This window comes from Microtus pennsylvanicus, chromosome 12, assembly GCF_037038515.1.
Source record: "Microtus pennsylvanicus isolate mMicPen1 chromosome 12, mMicPen1.hap1, whole genome shotgun sequence".
In the NCBI taxonomy this organism is placed as follows: Eukaryota; Metazoa; Chordata; class Mammalia; order Rodentia; family Cricetidae; genus Microtus; species Microtus pennsylvanicus.
In genome coordinates, this window is record NC_134590.1 from 76,458,906 (window position 1) to 76,473,888 (window position 14,983).

Below are 14,983 nucleotides of genomic sequence, written 5' to 3' on the forward strand. Positions count from 1 at the left end.
TATATGTGTTGTCTTTATTGGTTAATAAAGAAGCTGCTTTTGGCCAATGGCTTAAGAGAATATAGCCAGGCGGGAAGAGACATACAGAGAGAGTAGGTTGAATCAGGGAGAAGCCATGTAGCCACCACAGGAGACAAATGCCTCTGCTGGAGCCTGCCAAAACTTTATCAGTAGGCCATGACCTTGTGGTGATGCACAGATTAATGGAGATGCATTAGTTTAGGACATAAGAGCTAGCTACAAATATACTTAAGCTATTGGCCAAACAGTATTGCAAAAAAAATATAGCTTCTAAGTGATTATTTCGGGTCTAAGCAGCCAGAAAACAAACGAGTGGCCTTCCTCCAACAGATGAAGATCACTGGAGGCAACACCTACACATCAGCTAGCCCACTTCTCAGTCCTGTCTCCTGTGGACATGGCTGAGACATTTCTGTCTCTCTGTGCATTTCATTTCTCTGGAAGAAGCCTGCAAGTCAAATTTACCTTTGCAGACCAGAGCATGTGTGGATTTTTTATTTATAAATCATTCGGTCCATGGTCATATCTAATGTTGCTAACGTAGCCCTCTTCCTTTGCAAAAGTTTGACTTTTGATCAACCCTGACTTTGTAAAAGTCCTCTCATTTCTTCTTTCCAAAAAACTCTGTGTCCTTATATGACCTTGCACCACTGGCATTTATTTGAGTCATCTTCATACATAAAATTCTTATTTCATATCACACTCACACTCTTTCCTTCTTCAGCGGAAATCCTCTAGTGGCACCTAAGAATAAGCCTGGTGACAGTCGCCTGGTGACAGTCCTGGTCTTCAGAGTCCAAATACCTAGGATTTCCCCCTTGTCCTTCATCTCCGACTTCACCTCTACATCATCCAATCATCCTAGTCTGTCTGATATGACCCCAGATCTACAAGTCACTGCACACATGGCCTTTCTGCCGTGCATACTGAATGCGCTTTCTCTTCCTGCTACCGCATCTCTAAAATTCACAACCCAATCCTTAAAAACTCATAAGTTTTCCCTTCATTATCATGAAGTGTATCTTCATATATCTCTAGCAGGTCTTCTATGGGGCCGACCTTGGGGACTTTGGATTTGCCCACGGGCAGCATTAAGCAGAATATTAGAAATGTAAAGAAATGAGTGCATGCATTTTGTGAGTTAATAGGAATCAAAGAGTTTGGTTACTGTGGTTCCATTTATTCAGAAATTTTGACCGGCGCTGTGCGATTCAGCAACAACCCCGTCCTCTGCTATGTGGATACCATCCAGTGGAGGGACATTGTGCAGGATGTCTTTCTGAGCAACATGTCAATGGAATCACAAAACCAGCCGAGAAGCTGTAAGTGCCTTATTCACCTTCCATTAGCTTCAGATCCTCTGAGGAGTTGAAGTGGGCAGTGTTGGGGTGGGAAAGAGGATGCTAACTTTAGATTAAATTAATCAACATACAACAACAAAAGAAGTAAACAAATGATCTTTCCATTAGAATTTTATTCAAGACAGTAATGTAAGAAAATTTTTTTCATTGTACAAGGCAACACCCATCTCTTCAAGGGTGGTGGAGCATTTGTGAGATCACTGAGCAGAGAGAACCTTTCTCCCGGATAGAGGTTGCAGGGGTAGTCACGGTACATGGCGTCTCCCCTTCTGCCTCATGGGCATGGTCCAGTCACGTGTACATCTGTCTGGTTCCTGATTCTCACAGTGGTACTCAGGTCATCCTGATCCTGTGGGCTCTGCTCATCAGCTTATCAGTGTAAACACTCTGACACAGAACCACAGAGAGAAAATTTGTCCATGCTTTCCTGAATGTTCTCAGCTAACCAATGCCCCCACTCCTTCAGCAGCCCCCTGCAACTGAGGGCCTTGCAGAGGACCAGAACTAAGCATGGGGACTCAACCTGTGACCCTCTCTAGCACTGGATAGGAAACTTTGATATAGGGTGTTTTCACGTTCCAAGCTCCACCAAGACTGTTCTTCCTAATAGTACTGATCTTTTCACAGTACGAGATAAGGCATGGACCCGCTTCTTACTCTCCTGTTCCTGCAACTGAGCTTCACATGAGCTTGGTTTAGACCTCCAGTGGAGCCTACATGAATCCTAAAAAACATCAACTAAAAGTCTTGTAGCTTTTTTTTCTCAGTTGCTTTATTTTTTATTGATGCCTTGATTAAAAGAGTTGGGGTGAAAAACTTAGGAAATCTGTGATATTAGTCATTATGTGTCCAAAATTTTGTGCAGCCACAACCACCATCCATGGTCACCTTGTGGCATCATAAGTGAAAGAGAGAACGGGTCCAGATCCTCTTGTTCCCCTCAAAGACATTGCCTTTGATGACTGGGCTTCCCATACTTCCACCTCTGTTTTAATATAATGCTTTGAAGTTATTATTTGACGATGACATACATGTATACAATGAATTGTGATCCTCCCAACTCCTCTGCTTCCGTGCCTCCCTCCCACTTTCATATCTTTTTAATAACCCACTGACTACAATTAGTACCGCATGTATGTGCATGGGTGTGGGGCATCCACTGGAGCATGCTTCACTGACCAGGGGCCACACCCTTGAAAAATGGCTCTCCCTCCTCCAGCAGCCAGGAGTAGGTTCTCGTGGTCCCTTCCCCCACACAGGCTGGAATGCTGATTGGCTTGGTCTTCTGCAGGCCTTGGGCAGGCAGCCACAGTTGCTGTGAGGTCACAAGTACAACAGCCCTGTTGTTTCCAGAAGATGCTGTTCCATAGTAGTCCCTCCTGAACCTCATAGAATCTTTCTCCTCTCTTTTTTGTGATGTGCCTAGAGCCATAGGAGTGAGGGCTGTGATCCAGATGTCCTGTGTATGGTTGAGCACTCCACAGACACTGAGTCTTTGTGGTAATCATCATTTACTACACAAAGAAGTCTCTCTGATGAGGACTGGGAACTAATCTATGGCAGAGAGCTAAGTATTTTGAAGGCAGTGTGATGCTATGTTCCTTTAGCAGAATAAGAGTAGCGAATTTTCCCCCAAGACTTAGGAGCTCCAAGCCATAAGTTTTCGGCCAGATTTATAGCAGCAGGCATGTGTTTCCTCCTGTGGGGTTGATCTTAAGTCCAACTGGAGAATGCTTAGTTTACCCCTTCATAACGTTCAGGCCACTATTGTACCTATGGGCACATCTTGCCAGGGTAGTCATTAGTTCAATCTCTTAAAGTTGCTATCACCACTCTGTGATCTAAAGCCTTTAACATACGAGCCTTTAGGGGTCATTATGTACCCAAACTGTAGCACTAGTCATGAGAATAAGCCTAAATGAATCAAAATTGCATAAACAAGAGACATTTCAGTAAGAATGCCTTCAATAAATTGTTCTGTAATGACAATGATTAAGAGACAAACAGCATGCTGGAGTTTTTAAAAATCAAGTAAGTACGTTAAAATTATACCTATTAAAAGAGAAGAGATCTGTCTCTTGTGTCTCCTACCTTCCACTCTCTTCCATTGACCAGTGCTTCTCAGACTCACAATCCTTTGGAGAAGTCTGTATTTCATCTGTAACAAGAACGAAATCAGTATTATGAGGTAATTTTAACTGTTATGTAGGTGAGGAGTCTGGACTCAGAAGAGCTGCCCACTGTGACCAACGTATATTATTTTTGATAAGTTTAGAACTTAAGGTTGCATGAGTGGACTTACATGAAAGAAAATAAATACATTCATCAGCTACTTCATACCTCAATATAAATTTTAAATAGGTACTAAGTATATGTAATAAATATGAATATATATTTAAATCCTAGAAGGGAACATGAGGGTAAATATTTACAATGACAAGTGGAGAAACCAAACTCAGACACCGTCAAATAAGCTTTCCTGTGAAATAAAGTTATATTATGTGATAACTGCTTGTCCCCAAAGAGGGCATTAGAACTAGAGTGGTTTTTAAAAGCCCAGTGGAAACATTAAGTACCCAGAACCACAGAAAGTAAAAACAAGAAAACTAAATCCAATCCACACTGCAGGACTTTCCAACAAACATGCTGCCTCACACTTTGATCTTCGTGTTTCTTGGTGGGATTAATTGCAGAATGGAATTCAAGAGATTAGAAACCTTTGTAGCTGCAATTTGATATTGACCAAATACAAAAATACAAAAATGGTTGAGTTACAAAGATTTCCAGACAATAACAGGCCGGCTATTAGCTAAAGTTTTAGGTAATTGGCCAAATGATTCACAGAATAAGAATGTTCCCTTCCTGTGGAATGTTCTACACGACTCCGTGGCTTGGAGGAGAAGGGTGCTGATTTGCCAGCCCTGATTTCACATCCCTAAACCCAACGGTGATTGGCCACCACTCAGTCGAGATTGGATATAGCAAGGGGAGTGCGTAGACACGAATATTGGCACCTTCTGGACCCTGGGTTCATGTAGATTTGTCATCTTTGTGGTTGTGACAAGTCAGAAGTATTCTCTCAGTTTCCACAGCTCAACTGCCAACAAAACCAGTCCACGGGTTTTTCTTTCTTGAACGAGTCTTTTAGCTGAACAGAAAAATCATCCAAGCCAAATATGAGTGCAAAGTTTCCAAATTGCTCCTTGTTTCTAGAACATCCTCTGGGACCTTGGGGGAGGCATCATTGCTTCCATGTCATTTGTTCACTTTTATCAAAATGCACATTTAACTACTAGATTTTTATTTCAGGCCAAAAATGTGATCCGGGCTGTCCGAATGGAAGTTGCTGGGGAGGAGGAGAAGAGAACTGCCAGAAATGTAAGTCGGCACAGGGTCAGGGTCTGAGAAACACACCACTGTGGGCAGAGTCCACACAGTGTGTGGCCATCCTCTCTTGCTCTTTGGTAACTGGACAAGCACAGAAGCTTGGCAAAGAAATCATTGTTAACTGTTTCATGAATGGCGGTCTTACTTACGTACTGCACACAGCTATCTAAGGCTAACCATTCGGGATACTTCAGCCTGTCATAAAAAGCCTAGAAGTCAGCTACCCAAGTACCTGAGTCATGCAGGATGCTCTGCTCTCAGCTCCCACTTCCCCCTTTCCTAGCACAAACAAATCTCAAAGTTTGCCAGTGTTTCTCCAGTGATCTTTCTTTTTTTCAGTGACCAAAATCATCTGTGCCCAGCAATGTTCCCGGCGTTGTCGTGGCAGGTCCCCCAGTGACTGCTGCCACAACCAGTGTGCCGCTGGGTGTACGGGGCCCAGAGAGAGTGACTGTCTGGTAAGACTCTAGGTGTTGGGGAGCTGGGCTGGGGAGCTTTGCACTTGTTCCCCACTGACTGTGACAGGAGCCTTCTGGTAGGGCACGTTGTCAATAAGTGTTGTCCTGGCCACCAACAGCGGCACTGTAACAAATGGAGAGAGATGTTTCTTTAAGAGCCCCTGACATGTGTCCCACAGATCTTTAAGCAGTATAGCCTTGGAATCATCTGCTTTGCCCGCCATATTCCGATGCTTCTTGCGCTGCTCCCCTAGTCCACACCATCACATCGTATCTTTTTTTCCCCCTGCCACAACCAAAGCTCTGGCAAAAGCTCTAGTGTGAAGTTTGGCAGGTGCCAGGGCTGGTGAATGTAATTCCTGGGGTTGGTATAAAACCAAGCAAGGCCCTGTCAGGCTCCGGAAGAGGAAGTCCACCCTAAGCTACAGTCTAGACTATTCTACGGCTTCTGGAAATGGAAGATTCTTAAATTCCAGAAACCAGATCTGGGCATGGGGATTTTTTTTTTCACTTGGGCAGTCTGGGCTGGATCTAATGAGAAGCCCAGGGGGGAAGACTCCACATGGGGTTCTTAGTAAGAGCCAAAACCTTGAGTCTGGTCCTTTCCTCATGAAACCTTTCTGCTAAGATTCCTGCTAAGATTCCTGACAAGCTCCAAAATGTTTTCTAAAGTGCTCTTTATAAGAGAAACCCAACGTAAACTGGATTTAAAAATAATGCCACATCATTCTTGCTGTGTCATGTTTCTTTATTTTTCATCACCTGTAATCAATAGAGATATATTTTTTCCAACCACAAACCTAAGTTATAGCTACTGGGACAGTCATAAGCTTAAAAATAATACTTATTACTTGTAAGAGGAAGGTGTTTCTGACTACCATGGAAAGGCTTACTAGATTCTCCCCCTCTAACTGATCACCTAAGCACTGAGAGCCGCCACTGGCCTGCCTGACTTCAGGCTGCCTGGCCTTGGGCTTCTTTCATTTGGATGGCACGTCCTTGACCAGCCATGTTGTCCCTCCTGTGACAGGTCTGCCACAGGTTCCGAGACGAAGCCACATGCAAAGACACCTGCCCACCGCTGATGCTGTACAACCCCACCACCTACCAGATGGATGTCAACCCGGAAGGGAAGTACAGCTTTGGAGCCACCTGTGTGAAGAAATGCCCCCGTGAGTTGCTCACCTTTGATTCACCCATCCTCCGTGACCTCTTTCGTCTTATGCTGGACTCTTAGGCAGTTTGGGGACTGCTGTGCCTGCCTTGTTGTGTAGGTTAGCATATGCCCAGCTAGATATGAAGGTGAACAGCCAGCTCAGTGCTGAGGGGCAGAGGCAGAGGCAACCTGTGACAGGTAGGGCTCCTCTCCTGCAAGGGGGGCTTCACCTGTGCTGGTCCTCATGTTGTTGGTGAACAGATTTTGTTAACAAAAGACACCTGTTGTTTTACGCCAAGTCTGAGGGCCAGCTATATAACATGGGGGTGTCCTGGAACTGACAACCACAAAATCACCACCCTCTGGCACCATCGTTGTTTGACTCTCTACTATGCTGGCATTTAACAGACCTAAATTAGAAAATGCAGCAGATTCACCTTCTTGAGTAGAAAAGGCTATGGCTAAGGTTGGGATCTTGGAGGATTGCAGTTTCAGTTTTGCTTTGATTTCCTCATTTGGGTTCAGGCTTTGTTTATGTATGATTGTACTCTGCTGGAACCTATAGGGAAATGGCAAAACAGATCACTCCAAAACAGAGAAGTGAAGCAATCTATAAAGAACCTCAAGAGCCAATCTTGACTTCTAGAAAGGAGATTAAGAGCACCCCCAAAAAATGTAAAAGAGAAACTAAGAGGGTAAGATTTTGGCCTACCTAGATTTAGGTGATGAAAGTCTATTTAGAAAAAAAGGAGAGAGAAAAAAAAGAAAAAGAAAGAAGAAGAAGAAGAAGAAGAAGAAGAAGAAGAAGAAGAAGAAGAAGAAGAAGAAGAAGAAGAAGAAGAAATAGAATAATAAGCCACTGTAAAGTAAAAGAAAACTAAGATGAAGGAAAACCTGCCCAGTCATGCCACAGATGGACTCTGTGTGAAGACTTAGTTAACAGGGCTTTAAAACCCACAGAAAACACTCAAAACCTTAAACAATAAGAGCATATGACTCACAGACTACCAATGCCCATACTTTGGGGGATCTATTTAGGAAACTCAAAATAGGTGCAAAGAGTCTCTAGTGCACACTATAATCATAAATATTAAATGAGATAGACCACAGAAAGGCGAGGGAAAGGGGAAAGACAGATTGGGTGTCTGTCTGGGAAGCAGCACAAGCTGGTCCCCTCACTGCTTCCCCAAGGACCACATGGCAGGTGGGGAAGAGCAAAGCTGGTGTCAAACACAGAACAAACTGCAGTCACCTCAATGGGACATGGCTGTTTGAGATGCATTAATGGGTGTCACGTGCAATTTCAAGGTTTACCTGAAAGTTCCAAACACATACCTGACAAAGGAGGCTGATGTTCACAGCCGGGCTTCTGGTCAGTGAGCATGCACGGTGCTGTTCCCTCCCTCTCCCCTTAATGCCTGTGATCAAATGTCTGTGTTTCCCCACATAACCGTCAGAAAGTCATTAAACTCAAACTCGATTCCCTTTCGAGTTGAAACCTGTCAACCTCTCTCCTCGATATAAAGTCAGTCAAACTATCAGAGACCTTTCCGGTGGCCCATGTAGAGCAGGGCATGAGGATGTTTGTGGAAGGTTGGGCGCACCTGCCATGGCCTTCAACACCTTCTTTTCATCGTCCCTTCCTCAGGAAACTACGTGGTGACAGATCACGGCTCGTGTGTCCGGGCCTGCGGTCCTGACTACTATGAAGTGGAGGAAGACGGTGCTCGCAAGTGTAAAAAGTGTGACGGGCCCTGTCGCAAAGGTAGGGTGTAGACAACAGTTTTCTGTGACCTTTGTGCCGGACTCTCACGTCCACCTCCAAACAAACACACCTTACTCTTTTAATTAAAAAGGAAAATGCACATCTTTGTCTGTAAAGTAGCAGACAAACTAGCAAAACCAAGTTACCAAGGTTCGGGGAGGGGAGGGGCGTTCTCTTGAACCAGGCACAGTGGTGCCACCTACAGCCCAGGTAGGTGAACTGTCCTGGACAGAAAAACGGGGAACCAATGAGTAGCTAGATTCAGTTGAAGTCGAAAACAACAGGGAGACTTCAAAGCCAACCAAGGTCTGTGACAAGGGCAACCCCAAGCCCCCATTCCGGTGCTTGGAACACCAATGCTTGCCAGGGTCCCGACACCTGGAGGGTCCCCTCAGAGCGGGATGAGTTAACGATGACTGGCACAGGGGTTCGTGCTTCTGCCTGTGCGGGTGCAGCCTTCTTAGTTCAGCAAAGGTAAATGGAACAAATCTCTCTCTTAACAGTTTGTAATGGCATAGGCATTGGCGAATTTAAAGACACGCTCTCCATAAATGCGACTAACATCAAACACTTCAAATACTGCACTGCCATCAGCGGGGACCTTCATATCCTGCCGGTGGCCTTTAAGGGGTAAGTAACAGCTGAGTGACTTGGAGAGAGAGCTGCCAAATCTACTTCTTAGAAGCCATGGAAAATGACGAATAATCATGTTGCTGTCTGTTTCAGGGATTCCTTCACACGGACCCCTCCTCTAGACCCACGGGAACTAGATATTCTAAAAACCGTAAAGGAAATAACAGGTTCGTGCCGGTGTATCGGGGAGCACACACAGCAGATTAAATTTTACAGAAACCACCAGACATTCCCCCTTCTTCTCTGGCATAGAGATGTGGTGTCTGAAGCTCTACCGTTAGGATTAATTCTTAGAGAGTTTGTAAAATTGGTTTCCCTTTGTGCACGTTGGAAGCACTTTAAGCCAAGGCTGAAGCCATGCTGGGCCTCATGTGGTCACATGTAACAGTTCTTCCCAGGTCAGACAGGCCTTCATCCTCACAGACCTCAAGTCCCGGAGAGAAAAAGAAGGGGAGATGCGGGTTCTCGGGTTTCAGGGTTCCTGAAGTAGATTTCAACTGATTGCCCACCGGGGAGTCTTGGATTCATGACTGCCACCTGCACTTCATTTTCTTCATCTTTACGAAGGGATAATTCGGTCTGAGAAACAAGACTGGTGTGGGGATCAGAGTTAAATGAAGAAAGCGTTTAAAATGAGACTAAGTAAGCAGCTACTTGAAGACAGAGAAGGAACCAAGTGTGTAATCTGATAGCCTTGAAGGATATCAGAGCCAGGGCACATCTTCAGCCTGTAGGCTGGAAATCGGCCTGGGGGTTGAGAGAGGTGCACTCGGAGATTCAAAGTTCCATGGAGGAGGCAGGATTTCAAATATTTTTAAAGATCACCGGGATATGTGTCAGTATGCACACTGTCATCCTTAGTAGTGAGGACCAGAGAATCCACTGCCACTGTCTGTACACCATGAGTCCTAGAACACGCTTCCTACAAAACAAAGAACTTTCCAGCATCGTGTGTCTAAGCCTTTCTTCCTCCCCTCTAGGGTTTTTGCTGATTCAGGCTTGGCCTGAAAACTGGACGGACCTCCATGCTTTTGAGAACCTAGAAATCATACGTGGCAGAACAAAGCAACAGTAAGTCAGCCGTAACCAAAGCCTGGGAGATTATCTCTGCTTTTTATTTTGAAATTGGCCTTAAAGGAGAGGTACAGAAACAGGACAAAGGTGAACTTCCACTCAGCTTCCCCTAATGTGAGCAACTTACATGAGCCGATGTGTGGATTAAGATAAAGATGTTAACTCTGCACAGCGCTGTGCGCTCGACCGTGTACTTTATTGAGTTCACCAGATTTTCCGTGAATGCATGTGTCCTTTCTCTGTCCTCTCAAGAATCCCACATTGCACGGACTTCTAATGTCTTCTTAGTCCCCCACAAATGTCCGTAGCTCCTATGGCTTTGACTGTTTTTATTGTCTTGACACTCTGGGAAAATATGAGCAGGTGTTTTACAGAATGTCCTCATTTGTGTTTGGCTGATCTTTGATAGTGTTGAAATTGAAGGTATTTAACATATTGCACAAGGGGACCCAAGTGAGGTTTTAACACTAAATGGTTTGGGGATCTATAATGTCCTCTCTTCCAGACACAACAATGAAATGTGTGCACAGAGAGAAAAAGATACAGAGAGAGAGTGGGGGGGAGAGGGAGGGAGAAAGAGAGACAGAGACAGAGACAGGGAGATAGGAAGGGAGGAAAGGAGGGAGGGAGGGAGAGAAAGGGGGGAGGGAGAAAAGAAGGAAAGGAGACCCTTAATAGATGAGAGAAATCCTAAAATTGGTGGTGAGGAAGAGAAGCTTGGACATCTGCAGCTCAAATTTCCTTGGGAACATTTGGAGAACCTTTTCTGAAATTTGCCTCCTCTAACCTCACATCATAAAATAGCGTGATACACACAGAAAATGCATTGCTTTCCACCAGCTCCGTTAGTCAAATGCTTGTGATAATAAGCACACAGCTACATCTGCTTCCTGCCTTCTGGGGCTCTCAGGAGCGTTTCTTCACTGAGGCCAGCCTGGGGATGAGCTCTATGACCCAGTGCTGGAGCTTGACCTGCCAGAAAGACCCCAGGCAGATCCTGACTCCTTGGCTTCTCTGAGGAGAATTCCCAGTGGAATTCCCAGTGTGGGTCTCCTACCCAGGACCCCTCGCTTCTCTGGAAAAAGGCAGTGAATAGAGAACCACGAACAGAAAGAGGGGGCTGTCAAATAATGCTTTATTCCTCTGACATGTAACCTCTTAACTTTCATTCTCTTCCTTTCGTCCTGTCGCAACCAACCCATCCCTGATGCTGGTGTCAGAGAAGCCTACTACAAATACTCACTGCTTCTATGTGCTTGGCCACCAGCGGCCTGTGACAACTCAAATTCCTCCATCAGGGCCATAGATCTGGGCTCTGACTTTAACCACCATCCCCAGGCCTGTCTTCCAGCCAGCCCTCCCCAACTGCAGACAGCTTGAATCCTCTTTCCCCACGTGGTGTGGCATTCCTTTCCCTTTTGTCTGGCTAACTTCAGTCTAGTCATCCAGTGGGGGCGTACCTTGTAGAATCCTACTTGGCTCTGCTCTCCACGTCTCAGATATGAGACATCGTGGCTTGGAGAAAGTTGTCCTTCTATGGCGCTCCTCCATGGAGCTACTTAAGTTCCCCTTCTTGACTAATCGTTCTCTCTAAAGCTGTGTTCATTTCTCTGCACTCAAAAAGCACCTGGATCAACTAACCCAGGGCCCATAGGGTCTCACAGAGACGGAACCGACAACCAGGGAATCTACATGGAACAGATCTAGGCACTCTGCATTTATGTTACAGTTCTGTAGCTTGGTTGTCTTGTAGGACTCCTAACAGTGGGAGCAGGGACTGTCTCTGACTCTGTTGTCTGCTTTGGGGACCCTTTTCTCCTATTGAATTGCTTCATCCAGTCTTAAGATGAGAGGAGGTGCCTAATCTCAATGTAACTTGATATACGATGGCTGACTGATATCCATGGAAGACCTATCCTTTTCTGAAAAGAAAGGGGGGAGGAGTGGAAGGGAGAGGGGCTGGGAGGAGGGGAAAGTGTGGTAGAGATGTAAAAGCAAATAAAGAAACGAAAAGCTCCGCCTGTATGAGGGCATCACATTTAGACAGGTTTTCTAAGTAAAAGAGACATACATTTAACCTATACAGTGTTTGTCAAGGGGCACTACAGATATTTACTCAATAAACATGACCGGATGAGCCTGGATAGATGAATAGATGGGTAGATGGATAGACAGACAAATTGACTTCAAGTACCCATTGGTGTTTTTGACTTCTAGGAAAGCTATAAATACAGAAATGAAATGGCGTCAGGCCATTGGCCAGGCCTCCACTTTACCCAAGGTTAAAGATAACAAATGGATGAGAAACCATCCTTTCCTTGAAGAAACTTAAAAAAAACACTCGCGTTTTCCAAAAGCCATGATTCATATTTTTTACAGAATGATTATTAATAATAGGAACACGGTTTTCAGAAAACCTAAGTGGCTCAGAAAAACAAAATCGGAGGGTGGCATGTTGTTCTCACTGTCACGTACAGTACAATTTTCCTTCTCCCCCATTCAGCGGTCAGTTTTCTCTTGCGGTTGTTGGCCTGAACATCACATCATTGGGATTGCGTTCCCTCAAGGAAATAAGCGATGGAGACGTGGTCATTTCCGGAAATCGAAACTTGTGCTACGCAAATACAATAAACTGGAAAAAATTCTTTGGGACTTCCAATCAGAAAACCAAGATCATGACCAACAGAGCCCAGAATGACTGCAGTAAGTAGCTGGTCTTATGTCACCTGTGTGCATAGCTCCTAGAGGTAACTTCTTTTCAGAAGGGATGCTGAAGGGGCCCTCGTCTCCTGCTCACTGCGCTTCGCTGGGTCAACAGTGTGCTGGAGCAAAGAGTGAACACAGGGATATGGAAAATGTGCACTTTTGTGGGGGATGGGGGAAGTTAAAGTAACGAATAAGTCAGATGCTGAGAACACAATCACAAATGCAAAGAGACACTTTAAAGGAACACTTAAAGAGAAGCCTTCTACTCTACCCTGGGACAATAGGAACAGGGCCCCTAAGGGCTAAGCCCCTACCGCCAAAGGCTCCATCTGGAGATGTACATTCATTTGAAAGAAGAGAACCCAAACTGAGAATTCAGCTGAAGAGATGGCCTGCGTCTGGTGGCCAGGCTACATCTTTAGCTGGCCCCTAAAACGGGCAGAAGCTTCCACGTGGTACTGGTTTTGTACACATGAAAGATATAAGGTTGATGGGGGCATGGAAGCTTGTGCCAAGGTTACAGAGAACCAGCCAAGCCGGCCAGTACATGGGCAGGGCTGAAGTCCCTAAAAGGAGCCCTTGGAGAGGCCACTGTGCAATCCCATAAAGATGAAGCTTAAGTCTCAATGGACACCCCAGGATTTTAGAGACATCAGTATGATGGGATGTCTGCTACCAAAAACAAAAAGAGAAGAAGCTGCAGGCTTGGGATACAGCAGGTCAAAGGGGGAAGCTTCTGCACACTGCAAGGGGCAGACCTGGAAGGACAGAGCTACCTTAGTTCTTGAGAGCCCCTTATTTCCAGCATCTGGAAATCCTGATGAAATTACTCCGGCTTTCAAGAACTTGAGTAGTTCTGCTGGATTTCCGTCTCGCTTTGATTCACTCTTTCTTTCCTGTGCCCCATTCCACCTCTGTGAAATGGGAATGATTATTATGTGCTGTTGTATGTGGAAAGTTTGTAAATTGCTTTCTGATTGCCTAGAGGGCAGCAGCTAAGTGATTGCCTTGAGTCCCAAGAAAAAAATAGACTTGAGATTTCTGAACACTATTGATACTGTTAACGACTTGCCGAGGGCAAGTGAGATGGCTCGGCAGAAAAGAGTGTTGCTGCCAAGCCTGGAGACCTGAGTTCTATTCCCAGGACTCATATGGAGCACGGAGAGAGCCAGCTCCCACAAATTGACATTACATACACACACACACACACACACACACACACACACACACACACACCACAGTGGCATGCACATGTTCATCCTCTACACAAAATAAAAAAAGGTAATGGAGTTTTTTAAAGTCTTAAGAAGATGGAATAAATACATTTGGTATTGTACAATGTTCATAATCCTATGTGGGCTGAGAGCAGGTGTGGAAGGCGGGGGAGATGATGTGGCTTGAGTGTGTTTCCAGGAGCTCAGGTGTTTGAACACTTGACCTGGTGCTTCTGCCACTCTGGTGGACAGTGCCCCTTCTTAAACTGCTAGCCAAAGTAAAGCCTTCCTCCCTTCAGCTGCTTCTTGTTAGATATGTGGTCACATCAGTGAGCGACATATGTGCTGCGGTCTAGGCTCCCTGGAATTTAAAGGATGAAATGTGATCTTCATTATATTACTTTTTTTCCCCTGGGGGCTGCTTTTATGGGGACGACCTGACAGAGGGCATGGTCCGTACAAAACCAGGAATATATATATACACAGAGACGGGGTCCTCCAAGGGTGGGGCAACAAGAGCGCTGCCGGTCAAAACCGGAAGTACATCAAGAACTCGCCCACCCGGCTCCGCCCCCTCCATCTGCCTGGGTGAAGTGCAGAGGCCGGGCACTGTGACAGCCAGCTCTTTCTGGGGAGTCATTATATTACATTTTGACTAAATATAGCGCTATGCTCACATCAGTCTTTAGTCGCCAGAGCCACATCCTACTACACATGTGCGTAAAATGATGGATGGCATCTCACAGTTATATTCCTGACTCTGGTTTCAAAACATTAAATTAAATTAGTTTTTGAAACTTGCAAATGCCACTGACTTGTGGCAAGACTCTAAACACTGACAGAGGCAATACTGAGTATCAGCGATGCTTTGGCCCAGTTGGGCTTTGGAACTTTCCCTATTTTTTATGCTTTAATCACCTTGGCTTTGGCTTCCTCTTTCTCACATGGTGATGATTCCGGCACCATGGCATTCCTCAGTGACATGAGAGCCTGTATGTGACTCTCTTGGCATGGTACCCAGCACACAGCAAGCAGCTACAACCTTTCCTGCCGTGTCTGTCAGCTGTGACATCCATCATCAAAGCCTCTCCAGAGTCAGGTTCAAGCTGCCCTGAACACCAAAGAGAACAAAGGCCATGGTCCCCTACTCCCCTCAGAACCCCCGTGTGCCTGCAAAGAGCACACGGTCCCTCGGAAGGGTGTCTCCT

At 45.4% G+C, this 14,983-nt stretch overlaps 1 protein-coding gene across 3 annotated transcripts in view; it reads left to right on the top strand.

Annotated features, from left to right (window-relative positions):
- The window catches only part of Egfr (epidermal growth factor receptor), a 175,918-nt gene that overhangs the window by 121,976 nt on the left and 38,959 nt on the right, over positions 1 to 14,983 (top strand). For all 3 annotated transcript variants that reach the window (XM_075944388.1, XM_075944387.1, XM_075944389.1), the window contains exons 4-12: positions 1,209 to 1,343; positions 4,692 to 4,760; positions 5,109 to 5,227; positions 6,258 to 6,399; positions 8,032 to 8,148; positions 8,652 to 8,778; positions 8,875 to 8,948; positions 9,762 to 9,852; positions 12,359 to 12,558. In XM_075944388.1, coding sequence (XP_075800503.1) covers positions 1,209 to 1,343; positions 4,692 to 4,760; positions 5,109 to 5,227; positions 6,258 to 6,399; positions 8,032 to 8,148; positions 8,652 to 8,778; positions 8,875 to 8,948; positions 9,762 to 9,852; positions 12,359 to 12,558 — 1,074 coding nt within the window. The remainder of the gene's footprint in view (positions 1 to 1,208; positions 1,344 to 4,691; positions 4,761 to 5,108; positions 5,228 to 6,257; positions 6,400 to 8,031; positions 8,149 to 8,651; positions 8,779 to 8,874; positions 8,949 to 9,761; positions 9,853 to 12,358; positions 12,559 to 14,983) is intronic.